A 17,044-nucleotide genomic window follows, 5' to 3' on the forward strand; every position below is an offset into this window, starting at 1 on the left:
TTAGTACACTGGAGAGAGACTGTGTAAACAATACTTTTCATTTAGTAAGTCATGCATTCTTTGAAAATTCATTTATTTATTCATTTCCTCACTTATTCATTCAACAAAGCATTCATGAAAGTTCTTTGTTCTGGACTAGTTGAGAATTCAGAGATAAGTCAGGCATTTTCTTTGTTCTCAAGAAGTTTGCAGCATAGAAAGAAGATAGAAATGTAGAAAAATAACTAAATTACACATTAAATTGTGAACCTTGAGATGAAAGGACTGGGGGAATGGTGCTCCAGATGGAGGGAACAGATTGAGCAAAGTTAGTCCCACTGCTACTATTTCTTGTATTCTTGAGGTTCCCTCAACTTTTGCCCCTTAGGCCTCGAATGTACTTCAGCTCTCTTTTATTACCAGGTAAACCTTCTTCAGATTTTGCCAGAAAATCCCATCTTACTATTGAGTCCACTGGAATCTACTGAGACAGAAAAGCATGTGGATATGGTAGAAGAAGATAGGACAGGGATCAGTAAGGAAGGCTAGTATACAGGCATTGTTTGAGAATGCATAGCCTTTGGATCCCTGCTCTTTAATTTCTTTGCATCAGTGAAATAAAGAAATAAACTTGAGTGGCGTCATCTGCTCAAGGGACTTACCTTCAGTCTGTGCAAGTAAGGGTTTTGTGGTGAGACACCAACTGCACTCAACTTCCTCTTTCAACAACATATTTGTCAGTTATCAGCAGGAATCGTGTTGCCTCGAGTTAAGACATTTTCACCCCGAGCTCTCTGCAAAGGAACAAGAGTGTTAGTCCTGGCTGGACTCCAGGGTAAGTTACAACCTAGAGCCTGGGAATTGGTGTCTCTCTGTGGGATGATTGGGGGTGGTGGCATGAAGATCCAGGACACAGACAGATGTGGGACCAGTGTCTGAATTGAAAATGGTGCCTGCTTTCTCATATCAGACTTTGAACAGCCGGGGCTTAGGTGAATGTTGTTGTGTCTGACAAGAGTTCAAAATTAGGGTTAATTCCATCAGTCTCCACCATTACTCCAGGAGTATGAGGTCTATAAATACAGCTCACTCTTTGTTGATAGCTCTTTGAATGATGGGATTGGGGAAGGTGGCACAAAATGGTTAGAAAAGAATGTGTTCAGTGAGACTCTTTGGGACAACTTGGTGTATTCTGTCAGAAAAAAAGATTTGTTTACATATTTCAGGTTAGTTAAAGCCTGTATCTGTGGAGAAGAAAAGGAAATGGGAAATGTTTGCCCTTTACTTTGGTTACATGGAGAAGAAAAATAGTGTTTTGTATTCAGTTTCTGCTATGTGTAGTTCATATAGTTGCACAATGAAGGAAGAGTTTTACATATCAGCTCCTTGTTTTGGAGAATTTAGCTTTCAGAGACACAGAGGGAGTATTATCTTCTTCCAGGAGAGAAGAAAAGAAAGTCAGAGCATAGATTTTGGAGCTTAATTGGCCATTAGAGATACAAATCCTTTATAACATAGATGGGGAAACTGAGAGCCAGTGAAATGAACACACATTGGAACACCCAGCTATTTAGTGACAAAGATGAAACCAGAACTTGTGTCTTCTGACTCAAGTCACCTTTCCTCTACAGCAGCCTGCATTTCCCAGAGAATACTGAAAATGTATATAACCCTAGCAGTGTTTAGATCAGGAAAGTAGAAAATATTCCAGATCAAAAGCTCTGGTTAAATAATTCCAGAGGGGTTTCTTGATCCTTTGGAAGCTACTTTTTCACCCACTGGGCAACAAAGCCCAAAAGACAGGTACATATCATTTCAGTGATTGTTGTTCTTATTACTCTGGGTGCAAGCACATATCTGATTCTGAGCCTAGTTGAGGTGTCCCTGAAGGTGGATTTTGCCAAGCCGGAGAGTTTATCCCTCAGCAATTGTGACATAGGAAAATTATTCACTGCTCAAAGTGGATGACATGCAGGTATACTGAGGTAGAAAATGGCCTGAAGTATACTTAGAATCAAGTCATACATTTGGGATAATTATTTTTGCAATGGCCCCTGTTGAACATGGCTCCTTCTTTGGTCAAAAAGAGTTCCATTTTGGTCTCAACCATGAAAGCCATGCACTTACAGTTGTACAGACTACTCAAATCCTAGTAGAAGTGGATTATAAGACTCCAAGTAAATGAATATATTTCTGGGTGATTTTAGGTGGCCAGTTGTGTTTGAGATAAGTCAGTTTTCCTAAGAGGCAGAGCAGGTCATAGCCCTCTGTCATGGCTCTAGCAAAGCAGACAGAGACTCTTATGGAGCCTCTCTTTCTATGAGTTCCATTAATTAGAGCAGTGCGTATGGCTGGCAAGGGTTGGGGGTCTTTGCTTTATTTAAAAACTGTTAGTCAAAAGCTCTGCTTATACTTCATATCAGAATATTGTGCAAGGAAGTTTCCATCTAGCATTTGTTCACATGCATTATAGGCAAAGCAATGAAGTAGTTATATAAACATACAGGGAGGCAAGAAGCCTGGGTTCTAGATCAATTTCTGCCAATGACTCAGTATATTTCCTTGGACAAGTAATTTAATTCTCTGAAGTTCAATATTTTCACCTAGAATAAGGGATGGGAACTTGGAATAGTTGGTATCCAATTTCATTCCTAGCAATATAATTATTGGAGTCTAGGCTTCCAGGTATTTAAGAGGAGTTATAATTATGAAGTGATGAATAATAGGGTCGTGTTAGGAAACTATAGCTTGAGGAGACCTACTGGAAATGGTCAAGATCTCCAAGGGAACCCAGTAATCCTTCTCAAGGTCCTTTATATTTCTTCCACATAATGTTATTATGAGCATTTCAACTTTTAGATGGCAGACAAATGTTTTGTAAGTAATTTATTTTTCTCTTTACAAATGATAAAACATAAAAGAACAACCAAGGTAATGTGTTATGAAATCTTTTTTCTGCCATGGAAATGTCTCTCAGTCAACATTCCTCAATCTTTTAAAACCAACGTGCCCTTTAATAAATGTAAAATTCTCACTGGAAAGTTAATGTGGTCTTGCCTCCAGGAAGCAGACCCTGGCCTCCTAGAAAAACCTACTTAATGACATTGAGATTTTCCATGTACTGTATGTCTAAAAGTTAAGAACATTTTGTAGATCTGCACTTTCAGCAGTTCATATCATAAGTACAATAAGTATGTTTTGTGTTCAAAATACATTTATTATAGTAAGGAATATGATTTTTTTCAGTAACATATTTTGTAACTTCACACTTTAAGAATTACTATTCTAAACCTTCTATCCAATTGTCACAACTATGCTTTTGGGGATTTTCCAAATACAGTAAAGTACAAGATCCAACAAAAGGCCCTTGGAGATTATTCTGTGTATAAATAAACAGGAAATAAACTAACATTTATTGAATGCCTACTGTGTACCAGACATTAAAATAGGTATTTTCACATACATTTTTCATTTAATTTTCATATTGATCTATTTCCACTTAGTCTTCACAATGATCTTCATTTTACAGATGAAGAAACTGAACCCCAGGATAAGAATGCATTAATTTCAGGCTACACAGCCAATAATTGAGTAAGTCAGCTCAAAGCTCATGATTCTTTCCACCTACAAAATTCTACCCCAAGTGCGAGAATGATATCTAATTAGGACTCCATCATAAATGATTAAGCATCCAATAAAGACTTATGCATGGAAGTTAAAATCAAATTTGAAGTTCTTATTTCAAAAATAGGCTTATTACTTTAATTCATTTTAAAGATAAAATTATTTTTACTTTCCCTAATTTACAGAAAAAATGTCTAGACTTACAGATTATGTATAAATCTCTGTGTTTCTGACATCAAGCATGTCAGAATTTGAATTAATTCAGGAAACAGCAGAGTTTCCAATCCAGCTGCTCTTCTTTAGTTCTGGTTGTGAGAGACTTAATGAAGGACAGCATGCTCATGGGACTCAGACTGGCAGTGACAATTCATGAGGATAATTAACAGTTAAAAGAAGAAAAAGGTAAAGTAAGCAAAGTTCCCAAATGGCCTATAAAGACTGTCCCCTGGAGTTTGGGAGGTACCCTCATCTGCTCCCTTCCCTTATTTCATTTCTCCTACTACTCCTAAGATAACAAGCTCAAAGTCTGATGTGGTCAACGTTAGTCTAAAGACAAATCCAATATCAGGTCTTTAAGTATGACTCAGAGTTGAGCCTAAATGGTTACCAATAACATCTACCCAAAGGCAACTCCACTCCCCAACCAACAAGCTCTAAGCTGTAGTTTCACAAAGGTACAAACAAAGTGAGCTTTTGTTATTATGGCATCAGAGTTTGAGCAATTCTAAGTCCCAGTCACATACTAAGTCCAACAGGTTTCCATATTTATTTTGTCAGTCACTAGTTAAGTGCTATTGCTCTAATCACTATTAGAGCTCTGAATTAATTATTATTATGCTCATTTTACAGATCAGAGAATGGAGGCTCATAAGTATTAAGTGATGTTCTCAAAATCACAGAGATATCATGATTTTATTTGTTTGTAATAAAGCAGACAGCTCTTCATTAGTGGAAAAACCTGAAATTATCCTCATCCAAACATCCTCTTGCATGGACAGGAAAATATTTTAAAGTGGTATTTCTAAAAAGTGAAGCATTCAATGATCAAATTCCTACTTAAGATATGGGATTCATGTAGAATTTCAAATAGAAAGCAGGAATTGAAGGTTTTGAAGCTCTTAGGGGTCCAGATTTCTTAGACTCCACCCTTATTAATTTCTCTTTACACTTACCTCAGTAACAGTGGGCAAAAGACTGGCTGTTGTTTGGAAGAGTAGCTCATGGGAGAGATTTTAGAATTAAAACTGCCTGAGGCTCTGCTTATATGTGCCCATTCTTCATACTTTTACCCCTATTAAACAATTCATATGAACTGAGATGCTATTGTATGCTTACCCTCTGCTAAGCAGAGCGAGGAGAATAAAAGTCTAAGATACAGTGTTTGTCTTCAGAGCGATTATATTTTCACAGTGAAGTCTACAAGTCCAGTAAGAGTTCAAAGAAGAGGAAAGTCTGAAAAGCATTGCCTGGTGGAGGAAAAGATGAAAGATTAGATGGGACCTTGAGAAAGGAGTGAAATATTGACTTCTGATTTGGGCTCCAGAGAAAAAAAGTGTTTAATAGAATTTTAGTTATAACATTACACCAACCTTCATTATTAGTGATGTCCTTAGAGCCATACTCTGAAAGTGAATCTTTGTAGCTCAGAAATGGTAGCTGATTTTTCTACTATGATTATTAGGTTAGAGTTCTGTATTGGCCATTTCCTTCAAGGATTTGCTCCAGTAAGCTGATGACTCTTTCAAGAGGAGAGCTATCACTTTCAATGGTCCCATTGGGGTAGGCAGCATGTACCCTGTACAGACCACCACAAAATTGAGGCACCAAGTGGCATTTATTTCTATAAAGTTGGGAATTCTGCTCTCAACTCTAGCTAGGTGGTTCACAACCAAAGAGCTAAGTGCTGAAGTGTATCACTTAAGGGTGTGTCATTTTTGCAGGCTATAATTTTGCCTGGTCATTGTTGTTTGTGTGGCCCTGGTTACCTGAATTTGTTATGCAACATTGATGAGGATAAGTCCTTGGGATTAATCCCCACATGTGCCAGCCAATATAAATTGTTTTAATAGCTATTTGCTGTATGTTCAGTTTTGTTATAGAAGTAGAGAGATAAAGAAATTTAAGACATGACCCCTAATGTTTCAAAGCTTACAGTCCAATGTCCAGATATCCACAAATAGTTAAAGAATAAAAGAGGCATAATATTTGTTTAGTTAAAAATATTTGCTGAATGACTGCTGTGTGTCAGGCATTCTGCCCAAATTCCCATTTTAGCCACATCTTATCACAAACATCAATTTCCCAACTTTTGTCACCTGATTTTAAGAGGGAAATCCTTGAGGCAGTTAGATCAGTTAACAAGTGTTTTTAAAATCCATGCATGGGAAATTGGTCAGGTGATAGCCTGGTATAGGACAGCCATAGCTGGAATAAAGAGAGGGTTATTTCACACAAGGAGAGGGTTATTTCAGAGATTTTGGTTCTCATAATTGAATAGATGGTGGTGGATAAGTGAAAGGTCAGGGAATATGATGAGTTTAGTTTTTAACATAATCATTTTGAGATACCTGGGGAACATATAAATGGGAAATCTCTGCTGGAAGTTTGACATATAGGTTTAATATCTGTGGAAAGATGAGGTCTGGAAATATAGATGTGAAAGTCATCAGGACATGGGTGCTAATTGAAGAGAGGTGGATGTTGTTTTTCAGGAAATAAGAGAAGATGCAGACCAAGGTAAAACCAACATTTAAAGGATAAGCAGAGAAAAAAAAAGCTGCAAAAGAGATTCAGAATGAATAGACAGAGAGTTAAGGGGAAAATCAAGAAAGACTTGTGCCTTGGAAGCCAAAAGAAGAGAGCATCTCTAACATATGGAATTGGTAAGACTGTCCAGGGCAGCAGAGAAGTCCTGCATGATTTAGCAGCTTGATGGTTACTTGTGACCTTTACCAAAACAGTTTCAGTGAGTTGTGGGAGTATGCATACAACCATGATGTACATTGCAGGATGAATATAAAGTGAAGAAAAGGAAACAATAGTGTAAACAGCTATTATGAGAAGTTTATTTAAGAGGACAGTGACAAAGAGGTAGAATAAGGTTCACAGAGAAGAAAAGAATTATTTGGTGGATTGGAGATATCTGATGGCAACGGCTAGCCGAAAATAGAGAAAATGATTATCTATAAGTGAAAGGGAAGAATTAATGGAAGATTATCCTGAGGGAAGTAAGAGGAGATGAGATTAAGAGCATGGGAATTCATATTGAGCAACAAGAAGGGTAGTTATATTGGGAAATAAGAAGAGTGCAGGTGCAGATATTTATGTGTGTGTTGGAAGGGGACAATGAATGAAGTTGAGCTGCTTCTAAACCAATAGCTCCAATTTTCTCCATGAGGTAAGAAGTAAGATGATCTGCTGAGAAAAAATGGGGGAGAGCAGGAAAGAGAAACTTTAGCAGATTCGTGAAGATGCAGAATAGCCACCATGAGAATAAGAAAATGCTAACCAGAATTGGGCAAAAAGAGGCTGGAGTAAAATATCTTTGGCTGGAGATCACAAATTTATAGTTGTGCCAATCCAAACAGACCATGGTATTTTCAATAGGATCATCCAACAGTGTGGGTAGTTAAGAAAAAAAAAAACAGATTGTGGAATTGATCTGAAGCTAGGGTCTTGCCTGGCTGGTGCAGCAAATAGATGGGGTGCAAGGAAATTGAGGGCTCTTGTGTGAGATTGGTTAATTTGACCAACTATTTCACTTGGACTGGGTTGGGGAGAACATGAGATGACTAGGAAAATTGAGAGAACCAGAAATTTAAGGTCTCTGGGTGTTTATGGTGCTATGTAATATGGTGCCATTTGTGGTGGAGCTCAGTGATCATATTGTCAGAAAAAGAAAAAAAATTGAGAAGTTAGGAACTGATGATGTTTAGCAGAGAGTAAAAATGTGTAAAGTAGTGGAATAAGGAGGAGGTGAATTGGTTCAGATAGTCAGAAAAGGTGAAATAATTTAGCTGATACATGTGAAAGGGTTTTGGAAAAGTGCAAAATTTTGACATCTTTTTTTACAACATTTCTCATTTTACAAATGAAATTATCTTTTACTCCTCAAACAATCTCCCAAACTGGTCAATTACATATCTAAATTTTACTGGAAATTCTAACATTCCTACCATACTACATTCAGAGCTTATTCTTTTATCACCCAAGCTGTTGCAGCAATAGGGTGATCAACCATCCCGGCTTGCCTGGGACTGTCCCTGTTTTAGCACTGAAAGTCCCACATCCCAGGAAACCCTCAGTCCTGAGAAAACCTGGAAGGTTGGACACCCTGCAGACTCCCAATGGATTTGGACTTCCTGTTTCTGATTTCTCATCTTTCCAATACATGTTCCAAACTTTTGCTAGAGTGATTTTTCTAAAACACAAGTATGGTAATATCACACTTCTTCTCAAAATCCTTCAATGATTCCCCATAAGGTGCATTCAAAACCCTCCATTATTTAGTCCAAAATACTAAATAGTGAAAATTCGCTTTTCCTTTGTTAGGTTTTTCAATCAAGAAGAGAAGAGATGAAAACTCAATCAAAAGGAGTTTTATTGTCCGGCCGTGTGCAAGTAGGCTGAAGCCTAAGAAAATGGTGACAGCCCCAAGCCAAGGGAACAGTAGGGCTTATAAAGGATGGTTGGTGGGAAGTTGTTTGTCCCTGGGAAGGGAAGGCTGGCAGGTATAGGTACGGCTGTTTCTCAGTGGCTACTTTTGGGAAAGGGGGTAGTTGGCAAGTTTCCATTGGCTGCTTTGAAAGTGGAGGCTTGGAAGTGGGAAAGTTTAAAATTTTAACATTCAGGACTCCTAAAGGTGGGGGCGGTGGCTTATTGCAGATCTGCAGGGTTCCTCGGGTGGGGTGAGGGGTGGTGGCTCTATGGCAAAATTCCTAAGGGTGGGTTTGGGGTGAGGGTCCAGAGCCCGAACCTAACATCCCTTCCATTACACTGCCCCACTCACATGTCTCATTTCACTCTCCCCACCATCTCATACTAGGCTCCAGCTGGCTAGAACACCTATTCTTCTCTGTAGACTATTAATTTTTATACTTTAGGACCATTGAATGTTATTCATTCAGCCATGGAAGCTCTTTCCCTTCCTCTCTTCTGTTTGCACCTTGCCCACCACCACAACTACTTATTGAAAACTGACTTATTCTTCAAGTTTCACTTCCAATTGTCTTCTTCTGACCAGGCTTTATTTCTGCTTTCACAGAACCTTTTTGGTAACCTCATTCATGACACATTTTTGAAATTTATTATAGTTACTCATATATATCTCTCTCCTGAGCTACTGTAAACTCCTTGAGGTCAACATCTATGTGTTATTTTTCTCTGAAATATCCCATCCTACTCTGCTACCCTCAGCAGTTAGCATATTGGACCACATATAGCAGAATATCTGTTTCCTGGATGAAATCACAAATTATTACAGTCCAGAAGAATGGTATTCATAATAACCAGTGCATATTGGCATGTTTTTGGAAGGATTTTTTTTGAAAAAATGGGAATAGTCTCCAGATTTAAAGGACTACTAAGAGCTAAATAGCTTAGTGGATATTTCAGTCAACTTTATTTCTTACACAGTCACCTTGATTTTTCTGTCCATCCATGACCCTAGAAGGGCTAATAAGGAAATGTAGATGGTTTGACTCAAGTGCCATCTTCCTTGGCTCAAAGTGTTCTATCTCTTAGAATTTGATAGAGGCAGACTGCATGGTGGAAAGAGCATTGAATAGGAGGCCTCAAATCCTGGTTTCTAGTCCTAGTCCCACCAGATACTAACCCTGTGACCTTGAATAAGGCACTGAATCTTTTTGAACACATTTATTTATTAGCTAAAAATATAGTAGTGGTATTACTTTTATCTGTCATACTTTCCTCACAAAGATGATGTTGTGCTAACATAAGGAATTCCCCTTGTCTTCTATGACATATTTTTTCCGTTCTTGCCATGCACTGATTGTGTTGGAAATTTTTAAAAACATTTCCTCCACCAGAGCAGAAATTTTTTAGGGACAGAGACCATGGCTGATGAGTCTATCTTCACAGAACCTATCACAGGGCTCATAGAATGGGGAGTGTAATGTATATATTAATTGAGTAATGGCCTCCAAGGCAGTCAGAGTCCCAAAAAAGAAAACATGGAAACAAGTAAATAAGGCTATTTTCCCTTCATTTTTACTTTCCAGGCATTGACAGCTTTGGAGACTGTAGATCCAGGTTCCTCACTCCATTCCGGGGTTGGTAGGAAGTCATTTGCTGATGAGATGATACTGGTAATCATCTGCAAGACTACAACCAATAAAAGTGAAAGATTGAGATATCTTTGGAAACAGATCACAAGGACTCCTCCCTTCCTGAGGTCCAGATAATAATGTTGATGGTACTCTGAGACCTTGGTCTGTGCTGATATCTACCCATGTGATATTTTCAGGGAGGAAGCTGTTGCAGTAATCAAGTAGAGAGATAACAGTGGTCTGCTTTACAGTGGAGACAGTAGACATGGATAATTGTTGATAGATTTGAGAGCTTTTTATGAAGGAAAATCACCTGGTTTCTCATTGGATATAGGGGAAATATAGTGGTAGGGGTCTGAATCATTCCCCAGTTTTCAGCTATGATGTCTAGGAAGTGAGTCAAGGCACTGACTAAGAAGGAGAGGATAGGCTCAGGAGTGAATTACCCACAGTCTATCTTGAACAGCACAGTTTCAAACCTCTCTATGAGATAGGAACCTAAGACATGTATAGATTGAAAGATAGAGAAGCTGGAAACCCAAGGAGGAAAAAACCTCTCTGAAATAGTCAATGGTAGAGCCAGAGCCAGAGAGAGAGACAGAGACAAAACACAAACAGAGAGAAGGAAAGTATTCCATCTTTAAGTTCTTCCATTCAGCATTTCCTTGTTGGTGGCTTCTTAGGTTTTTCTCTTTTTTTAAATTTCAGAATTGACACAACTTGATCCAAGCAAGCTAAATATCCCCTCTCTAAAGAGAGTCCGTAATTCTGACCAACCCAACATAAATTCTCTCAACCTCTCCCCATCATAGGGATTTTACATTTAATTGCCACCAAACAGATTTGGGGAAAACCCCTCCCTACCTCCCTTCAGTCAGGAGAAGAGAAAAGATTTTGAAAAGCAGGTCATGAAAATGTCTAAGCTCTCAATGAACTGTGAATTTCAGAGGAATAAGAAGCCACAGAGGAAAAGAGGTTATGAACTTGAACTCTAGCTTGCTTTTTGGCCTAATATGGCTGTCATTTAACACAGGGGTGTGAGCAGGATGTACCCCTTTAGTAACTGAAACTTTTTACCCCAGTGAAGCAGGAGCAAATAGCCACATCTGTAAAATGCAGAAGTGGAAGTATGATTAGGTTGGGTGTGAGCTGTTCTTAGTTCTTGTAATTATAATGCATTTGGTGTATCTTCCCTTGCTCTCTCACAGCCTTTGCATGGATAATAGTAGAAGCCGTGTCAGGACTGAAGTCATAGGGTCTAGTAGGGAGGGACGGGGTGACATGTATGTGGGCAGGTGTTTAGTTCTGTCTTGACAGCTGAAATAGAGGAATTCTGGTGTTATTAGGTCAGAAGGTCCTGTTATGAGATCAGAAAGGTGTACTCTGTCACAGTGTGCCCTTCGTATATAGTAATGAATAGTATCTGAGCTAGCCTCATTTTACTAAGTAATTCTTCCAGGCAGGGAGAGGCAAGTGATGTCCTAGGAAAAGCATAGGCTTTAGAACAAGCCAGACATTATAGTAAATCTTGTCTTTATCATTTGCTAGATTTGGGTTCTCAAACCATTTGCTGATCTCTCTGAACCTTAGTTTACTCAACTGCATTATGGTGGTAATAAGAGTATCTACCTTTTAGGGTGGTTGTGAAAATTAAATTAGGTAATGCATGTGAAAACTCCCATCACAGATTCTAGTTTACATCATGGATAATCACAAAATGATAATTATTTCTTAACTTCTCACCTGTGAGTACACCGTTTCCCCACTCTGCGCCTTAAGTCATACAAATATTTGCAAGATGACTGCCTAGCTTTTTAGAACATATCAGAAATAATAAGCCAAGTAGGCAGGGGTGAAAAGAAGGGGAGGAAAAGTGAAAGCATGCTTTAGAGAAATGGTATCTCATAATGTCTGCCTTCTTTCATCTGTGAATTCACAACTTGGAGTTCTATTCCTTTATCACATCTCTATTTCCTGGAGTAGGACTAAACATGAAATAGAAAACCATTTTTCTACTTATGAAGAGAATGGAAAACCAGGCCCAGTCCTTTGTTTTTGTAAACTTACTTAAAACAAATGCAAACAAAAACAAAAAAGAACAAAAGCCTCAACTGTGGAAGAACTTCACTGTTTTATTTCTTTTACTTTTAGCTCCAAATGCAATAAACATGCCCAGATATGGACAGAAAGTTTGTTTGTTAAACCTGTCTTCAGGAGGAAATCAAATGATGGGGAGATTAGGCATTTTGTCCTCTCTTTTGAAGTTCCAGATCTTCCATTTAGTAGTGGCATGACTTTAATAAACCATTTTCTCTGGGCCTCACTTCTTCTAACTGTATTATGTAAGGTATGGATTAGGTGATTTCCAAAGATCATTCCCAGTCTGAAATTCTACAAGGTAGTTCAAATAAAACTGTTGAATGGCTGCTGATCTCCTGCCATTCCTATCTCCAGTAAGCCTTCATAACTCCATGGTCAGACCTTGAGAAGGCCTAAAGATTATCTTATACCAACATATAATGCATAATAAAAAACACACTAAAGCTAAACATATGATTTAAATATTTTTATCCTTATGAAGACTACTTTAATAAATAAAAAATACATTCAATCTTAAATTATTTCCAAAAATAGAGTTGCTGGCCCCATTTTTCTGGTGCCCTAAATAATGCTCTTTGTGAGTGTTTGATAATTCTGCTATGTCCTTGGCCATGTTACCACACCAGCACATTCCCAAGCCCTAAAAATCAGTGAGGAGAAGTTTCTCTTGTCCCATTATCAGGCTAAGACACTGAGCAATGCAGTTTCAAGGCAGCAAAGCCATTTTGTAAGCACTGGGGTGTCAAGGTAGGAAGCCAGGCCTCTATGGGCAAGGTAGCAGACAAAAGAGAAACAAGGGGATCCAAAAGGTGAGGCTGGATTTCTACCATTGCAATTGGCAGAATGAGCAATATTCACTGTAACTAGGGCTTGGGAGAAACAAATATGGAGGCAAAGGGAATAAACTCAAATGCCAAAGATGAAAAACCACAGCCTTTTGGAGGTGGTAGGAATCTGGTAGTGCAATTGGTTGACAATACCATGGCCTCCTAATTAATTCATTGGATGACTATGAATCAGTAGTAGAGTTTCCTTGAGCCTCTATTCCTCATCTGTAAACAGGTCACTTCTAATTCTAATATTCTATGTCTTTGTAAGTATAAAAAAGAGAGCTGGTGAACTAACGAAGTAAGTTAACCTTTATATTCTTTTTTCTCTCTTTGCTTTGGGCAGGGATCATAACATCACAGCTCACCTTGATGAATATACTGAAGTATTCAAGATGGGTAGCAACAGCACCAGTAATGATGAGACTGGCTGCAATTTACCTAATGTGACATTTCAGTACTCCTTGTATGCAACCACCTATATCCTCATATTCATCCCTGGTCTTCTGGCGAACACTGCAGCCTTGTGGGTTCTCTGCCGCTTCATTAGCAAGAAAAATAAAGCCATCATTTTCATGATCAATCTCTCTGTGGCTGACCTCGCTCATGTGCTGTCTTTACCCCTCCGGATTTACTATTACATCAGCCACCACTGGCCTTTTCAGAGAGCCCTTTGCCTACTGTGCTTCTACCTGAAGTATTTCAACATGTATGCCAGTATTTGCTTCCTGACGTGCATCAGCCTTCAGAGATGCTTCTTTCTCCTCAAGCCTTTTAGGGCCAGAAACTGGAAATGTAGGTACGATGTGGGCATCAGTGCTGCCATCTGGGTCATTGTGGGAACTGCCTGTTTGCCATTTCCCATCCTGAGAAGCACGGACTTAGCGAACAAAACAGAGTCTTGCTTTGCTGATCTTGGATACAAGCAAATGAACGCAGTGGCTTTGGTCGGAATGATCACAATTGCCGAATTGGCAGGATTTGTGATCCCAGTGGTTGTCATTGCATGGTGTACCTGGAAAACCACCGTATCCTTGAGACAGCCACCACTGGCTTTCCAAGGGATCAGTGAAAGGCAGAAAGCACTACGGATGGTTTTCATGTGTGCTGCAGTTTTCTTCATCTGCTTCACTCCCTATCATATTAACTTTATTTTTTATACCATGGTAAAGGAAACGATCATTAACAGTTGTCCCATTGTCCAAAGCACACTGTATTTCCACCCATTTTGTCTGTGCCTTGCAAGTCTCTGCTGCCTTTTGGATCCAATTCTCTATTACTTCATGGCTTCAGAATTTCGTGACCAACTTTCCCGCCATGGCAGCTCTGTTACCCGTTCCCGCCTCATGAGCAGGGAGAGTGGTTCATCAATGATTAGCTAAAAATAAAATAACTTTTCAACTACGACTGTTTACCCTTGTTTTTTTGCTTGCTCCAGAAGCCAGAAAAACTAGCCAGATGATTTCTCTAATTGAAACTTGAGGAACAAGAGAAATAAATGTTTAATTTTGTGATAGTCATGGTAATAGGAGTGTGAGGGTAGAGCCGAGTTTTGAAAATGTGGGAGAGGAAGAGAAAATGGGATTGACTTATTTCCTCTTTGGTAATTCAAGGCACATTCTTATTTATGAGATCTAGATCAAGCTTTTACAGATGATTCTGACCAAATGGAAATTAGATATTTTTAAAAAATTTCTTCAGTAAATGTTAATGTTAATATGATACAACAAATAGATGAAACTTTTTTAGCATATAAAAATTAGCAAATCTATCATACGAAGAACTTTATTTCTGAATAAGTAAAATTATCTAGTCTTTCTAAGAGATAAATGCACAGGTAAGGGAGAGTTGAAACAAATGTGTGCATAACATTTTTGGGCTCAAACCTGTCATGGAAGGAAAAGCACAAGAATTCACTCATTCATTTAAAATGTATTGGGTGCCTATTGTGTTCAGGGTTGCCACTGTGTTTGGTATTTCTCATATAGCATCTCATCTGGCCCTTCCTTAAAAACCTATCGAAGTTCCCATTAGAAATGAATAAATGGAACCTGATAGAGGTTAAGCAGCTTGACTCAGGATAAACATTGGTGAGCCAGGATTTGTCCAGTATACACCACATCTGTTTAAATTATTCCCTCTGTTTGTGTTGTTACATTTACTAGGACAATAATAATTTCACTGGAATGGTGAAGATGTGATGATTAATTTTATGTGTCAACTTGACTAGGTTATGGTTTCCAGTTGTTTGGTCAAACACTGCTCTAATTGTTGCTCTGGAGGTAATTAATAGATGGGATGAATGTATAAAATCAGTGATTCTTAAGTAAAGGAGATTTCCCTTTAAAATATGGGTGGGTCTTCTATAATCAGTTGGAGGTCTTAAGAGCAAGAAATGAGGGATTCAGTAATCAAAAGGAATTCTGCCTCAAGACTACATCCTCGACTCCTTCCTGAGTTTCCAGCCTAAGAAATTCTGATTCAAGAACTCAGTATTGCCTTCACTGGAATTTCTAGTCTCAAGCCTGCCCTACAAATTCAGACTTGCAAGCCCCCACAAAAACCTGGGTCAATCCCTTCTAATAAATTATACATCATATTGGTTCTGTTTCTCTGGAGAATTCTGACTGATACAAAGATAAAGAGTAAAGGTAGGCCACCTGATTCAAAGACCATTTCAGCACAATTTTTCTGAGATTATCAGAAAAATCTGCATGTTTTAGGGTTGACATGTCAGGCTCCAGGCTACAAGGTATCAAATGATAACACACAGACTTTCCTAATACAGTCCCAGTCTACAAAGTCATGATGATAGGAGGTATACGAGCCCAAAATAGTTCATTAGTTTCCACAATATACAATTTAGGACAAAATGAAGATCATAGAAGTCTCATAAATAGATAAAAGAAATAAAGCTGGAAAGCCAAGAATACAGCATTTTTTGGAGCTTGCCCATATTTCTTCTTCTTAAACATTGCTATACTTCACTCTGAAAAAAATTATGTTTTCTGAGAAGCTTCTCTGAGTTTTCACAGAATTGCATTAGAAACCAAGAACATTATCCATTCATGAGTAAATGGGGGAAAAGTGTGTGTCCTCTTTCTGGCAATTTTCTTATCTTCATTTTCAGAGTCATTATGAAGGATTTGAATATCAGCAATCCTCAGCTTCTTAGTTGGCATTTGTGAACCTCAATCCATCATTATAATCTTTTATACACCTGTGATTCAGACACTTGGTTTACATGGAAGAGATGGGAAGTGGTGGCCCTCAGAATATTCCGTTGAACAGTTTGGCTATAGAAAAGGAAGAAATGACAAATTAATAAAAGTAAGAAAAAGAGAGCAAAATTTCTAATGAGGGACAGAGTTCTAGAACTATAATATAATGAAACTGTTTTCTTGTGTTTTATTAATCTAGATCCAAAGACCATGTATAGTGTTTCCAGATGTGCCTGTAATGTTAAAGGCAATATTAGTACAATGCCTATGTAGGAAGCCCTCACCATAGGGAGATGACTTTAAAGATCCATTTAAAACTATATATCCAGCTATGATTTTGGAGAAAAGGAGCCTCGGTTCTCAATAATCACATCTCACATGTCCTCATTTCAGGTTGTTTACAAAAGATAATATTTCAAGCACAGGATGTATGGATTAATGAGCAAATTAAATCATACATCTTTCACTTTGGTCAACATTAGAGTGGAATCTTTAGACTTTTTCTGACATTTGAATCCAAAGGTGGTGAGAGAGAAAATGGTACAAACATCCAAGCAACCAAGGTTATTTAATTTTTAAGACTGGAACATCTTCATAATGCTAGAGGGGAAAGGAGATAATGCTTTGGTTGATGAGATAGCATCTCCAGAATAAATGAGACTATGTTAAGGTATTATAATTAGCAACAATTTGAAAAGTTATCCCTATGCTTGTGACAGGGTCATGAAGTGAGACAAAGAAGAGCACTTTTAATCAGTTTTTCAAAATGTCACCAAAAAATCCCTAAATTGCCTCAAATCTCTGCAAGAACCATGCCATATCCACTTAGAAACTTTTCAGAGACAAAGGCAAGATGGCAGCATAGAGAGATGTGTAATTTAGTTAGTCCTCTAGAGCAACTGGTAAATAGCCAGAAACAACCAGTAAATAGTCTGAAACAATTGTTCAGGGACATTTGTGACAGGACAGACATCACACACCAGCCTGGAATTGGTGGAATGGCTGA

At 38.2% G+C, this 17,044-nt stretch overlaps 1 protein-coding gene across 4 annotated transcripts; it reads left to right on the plus strand.

Moving 5' to 3' along the window:
• The first annotated feature begins 708 nt into the window (after nucleotides 1–708).
• On the plus strand, nucleotides 709–14,212 carry P2RY10 (P2Y receptor family member 10). Of its 4 annotated transcripts, none has more exons than XM_037822549.1 (2): nucleotides 709–814; nucleotides 13,164–14,212. In XM_037822549.1, exon 2 carries the CDS (start codon nucleotides 13,213–13,215, stop codon nucleotides 14,197–14,199), a length of 987 nt encoding a protein of 328 aa, XP_037678477.1. In that variant the 5' UTR covers nucleotides 709–814; nucleotides 13,164–13,212; the 3' UTR covers nucleotides 14,200–14,212. The 4 variants fall into 4 exon arrangements, 3 of the variants coding, with proteins under 3 accessions (XP_037678477.1, XP_037678478.1, XP_037678479.1); XR_005214659.1 differs by lacking the exon at nucleotides 13,164–14,212 and adding an exon at nucleotides 6,315–6,480 and having other exon boundaries at nucleotides 738–814; XM_037822550.1 differs by lacking the exon at nucleotides 709–814 and adding an exon at nucleotides 6,474–6,485.
• Nucleotides 14,213–17,044: the final 2,832 nt, after the last annotated feature.

This window comes from Choloepus didactylus, chromosome X (genome assembly GCF_015220235.1).
Source record: "Choloepus didactylus isolate mChoDid1 chromosome X, mChoDid1.pri, whole genome shotgun sequence".
NCBI classification, from domain to species: Eukaryota; Metazoa; Chordata; class Mammalia; order Pilosa; family Megalonychidae; genus Choloepus; species Choloepus didactylus.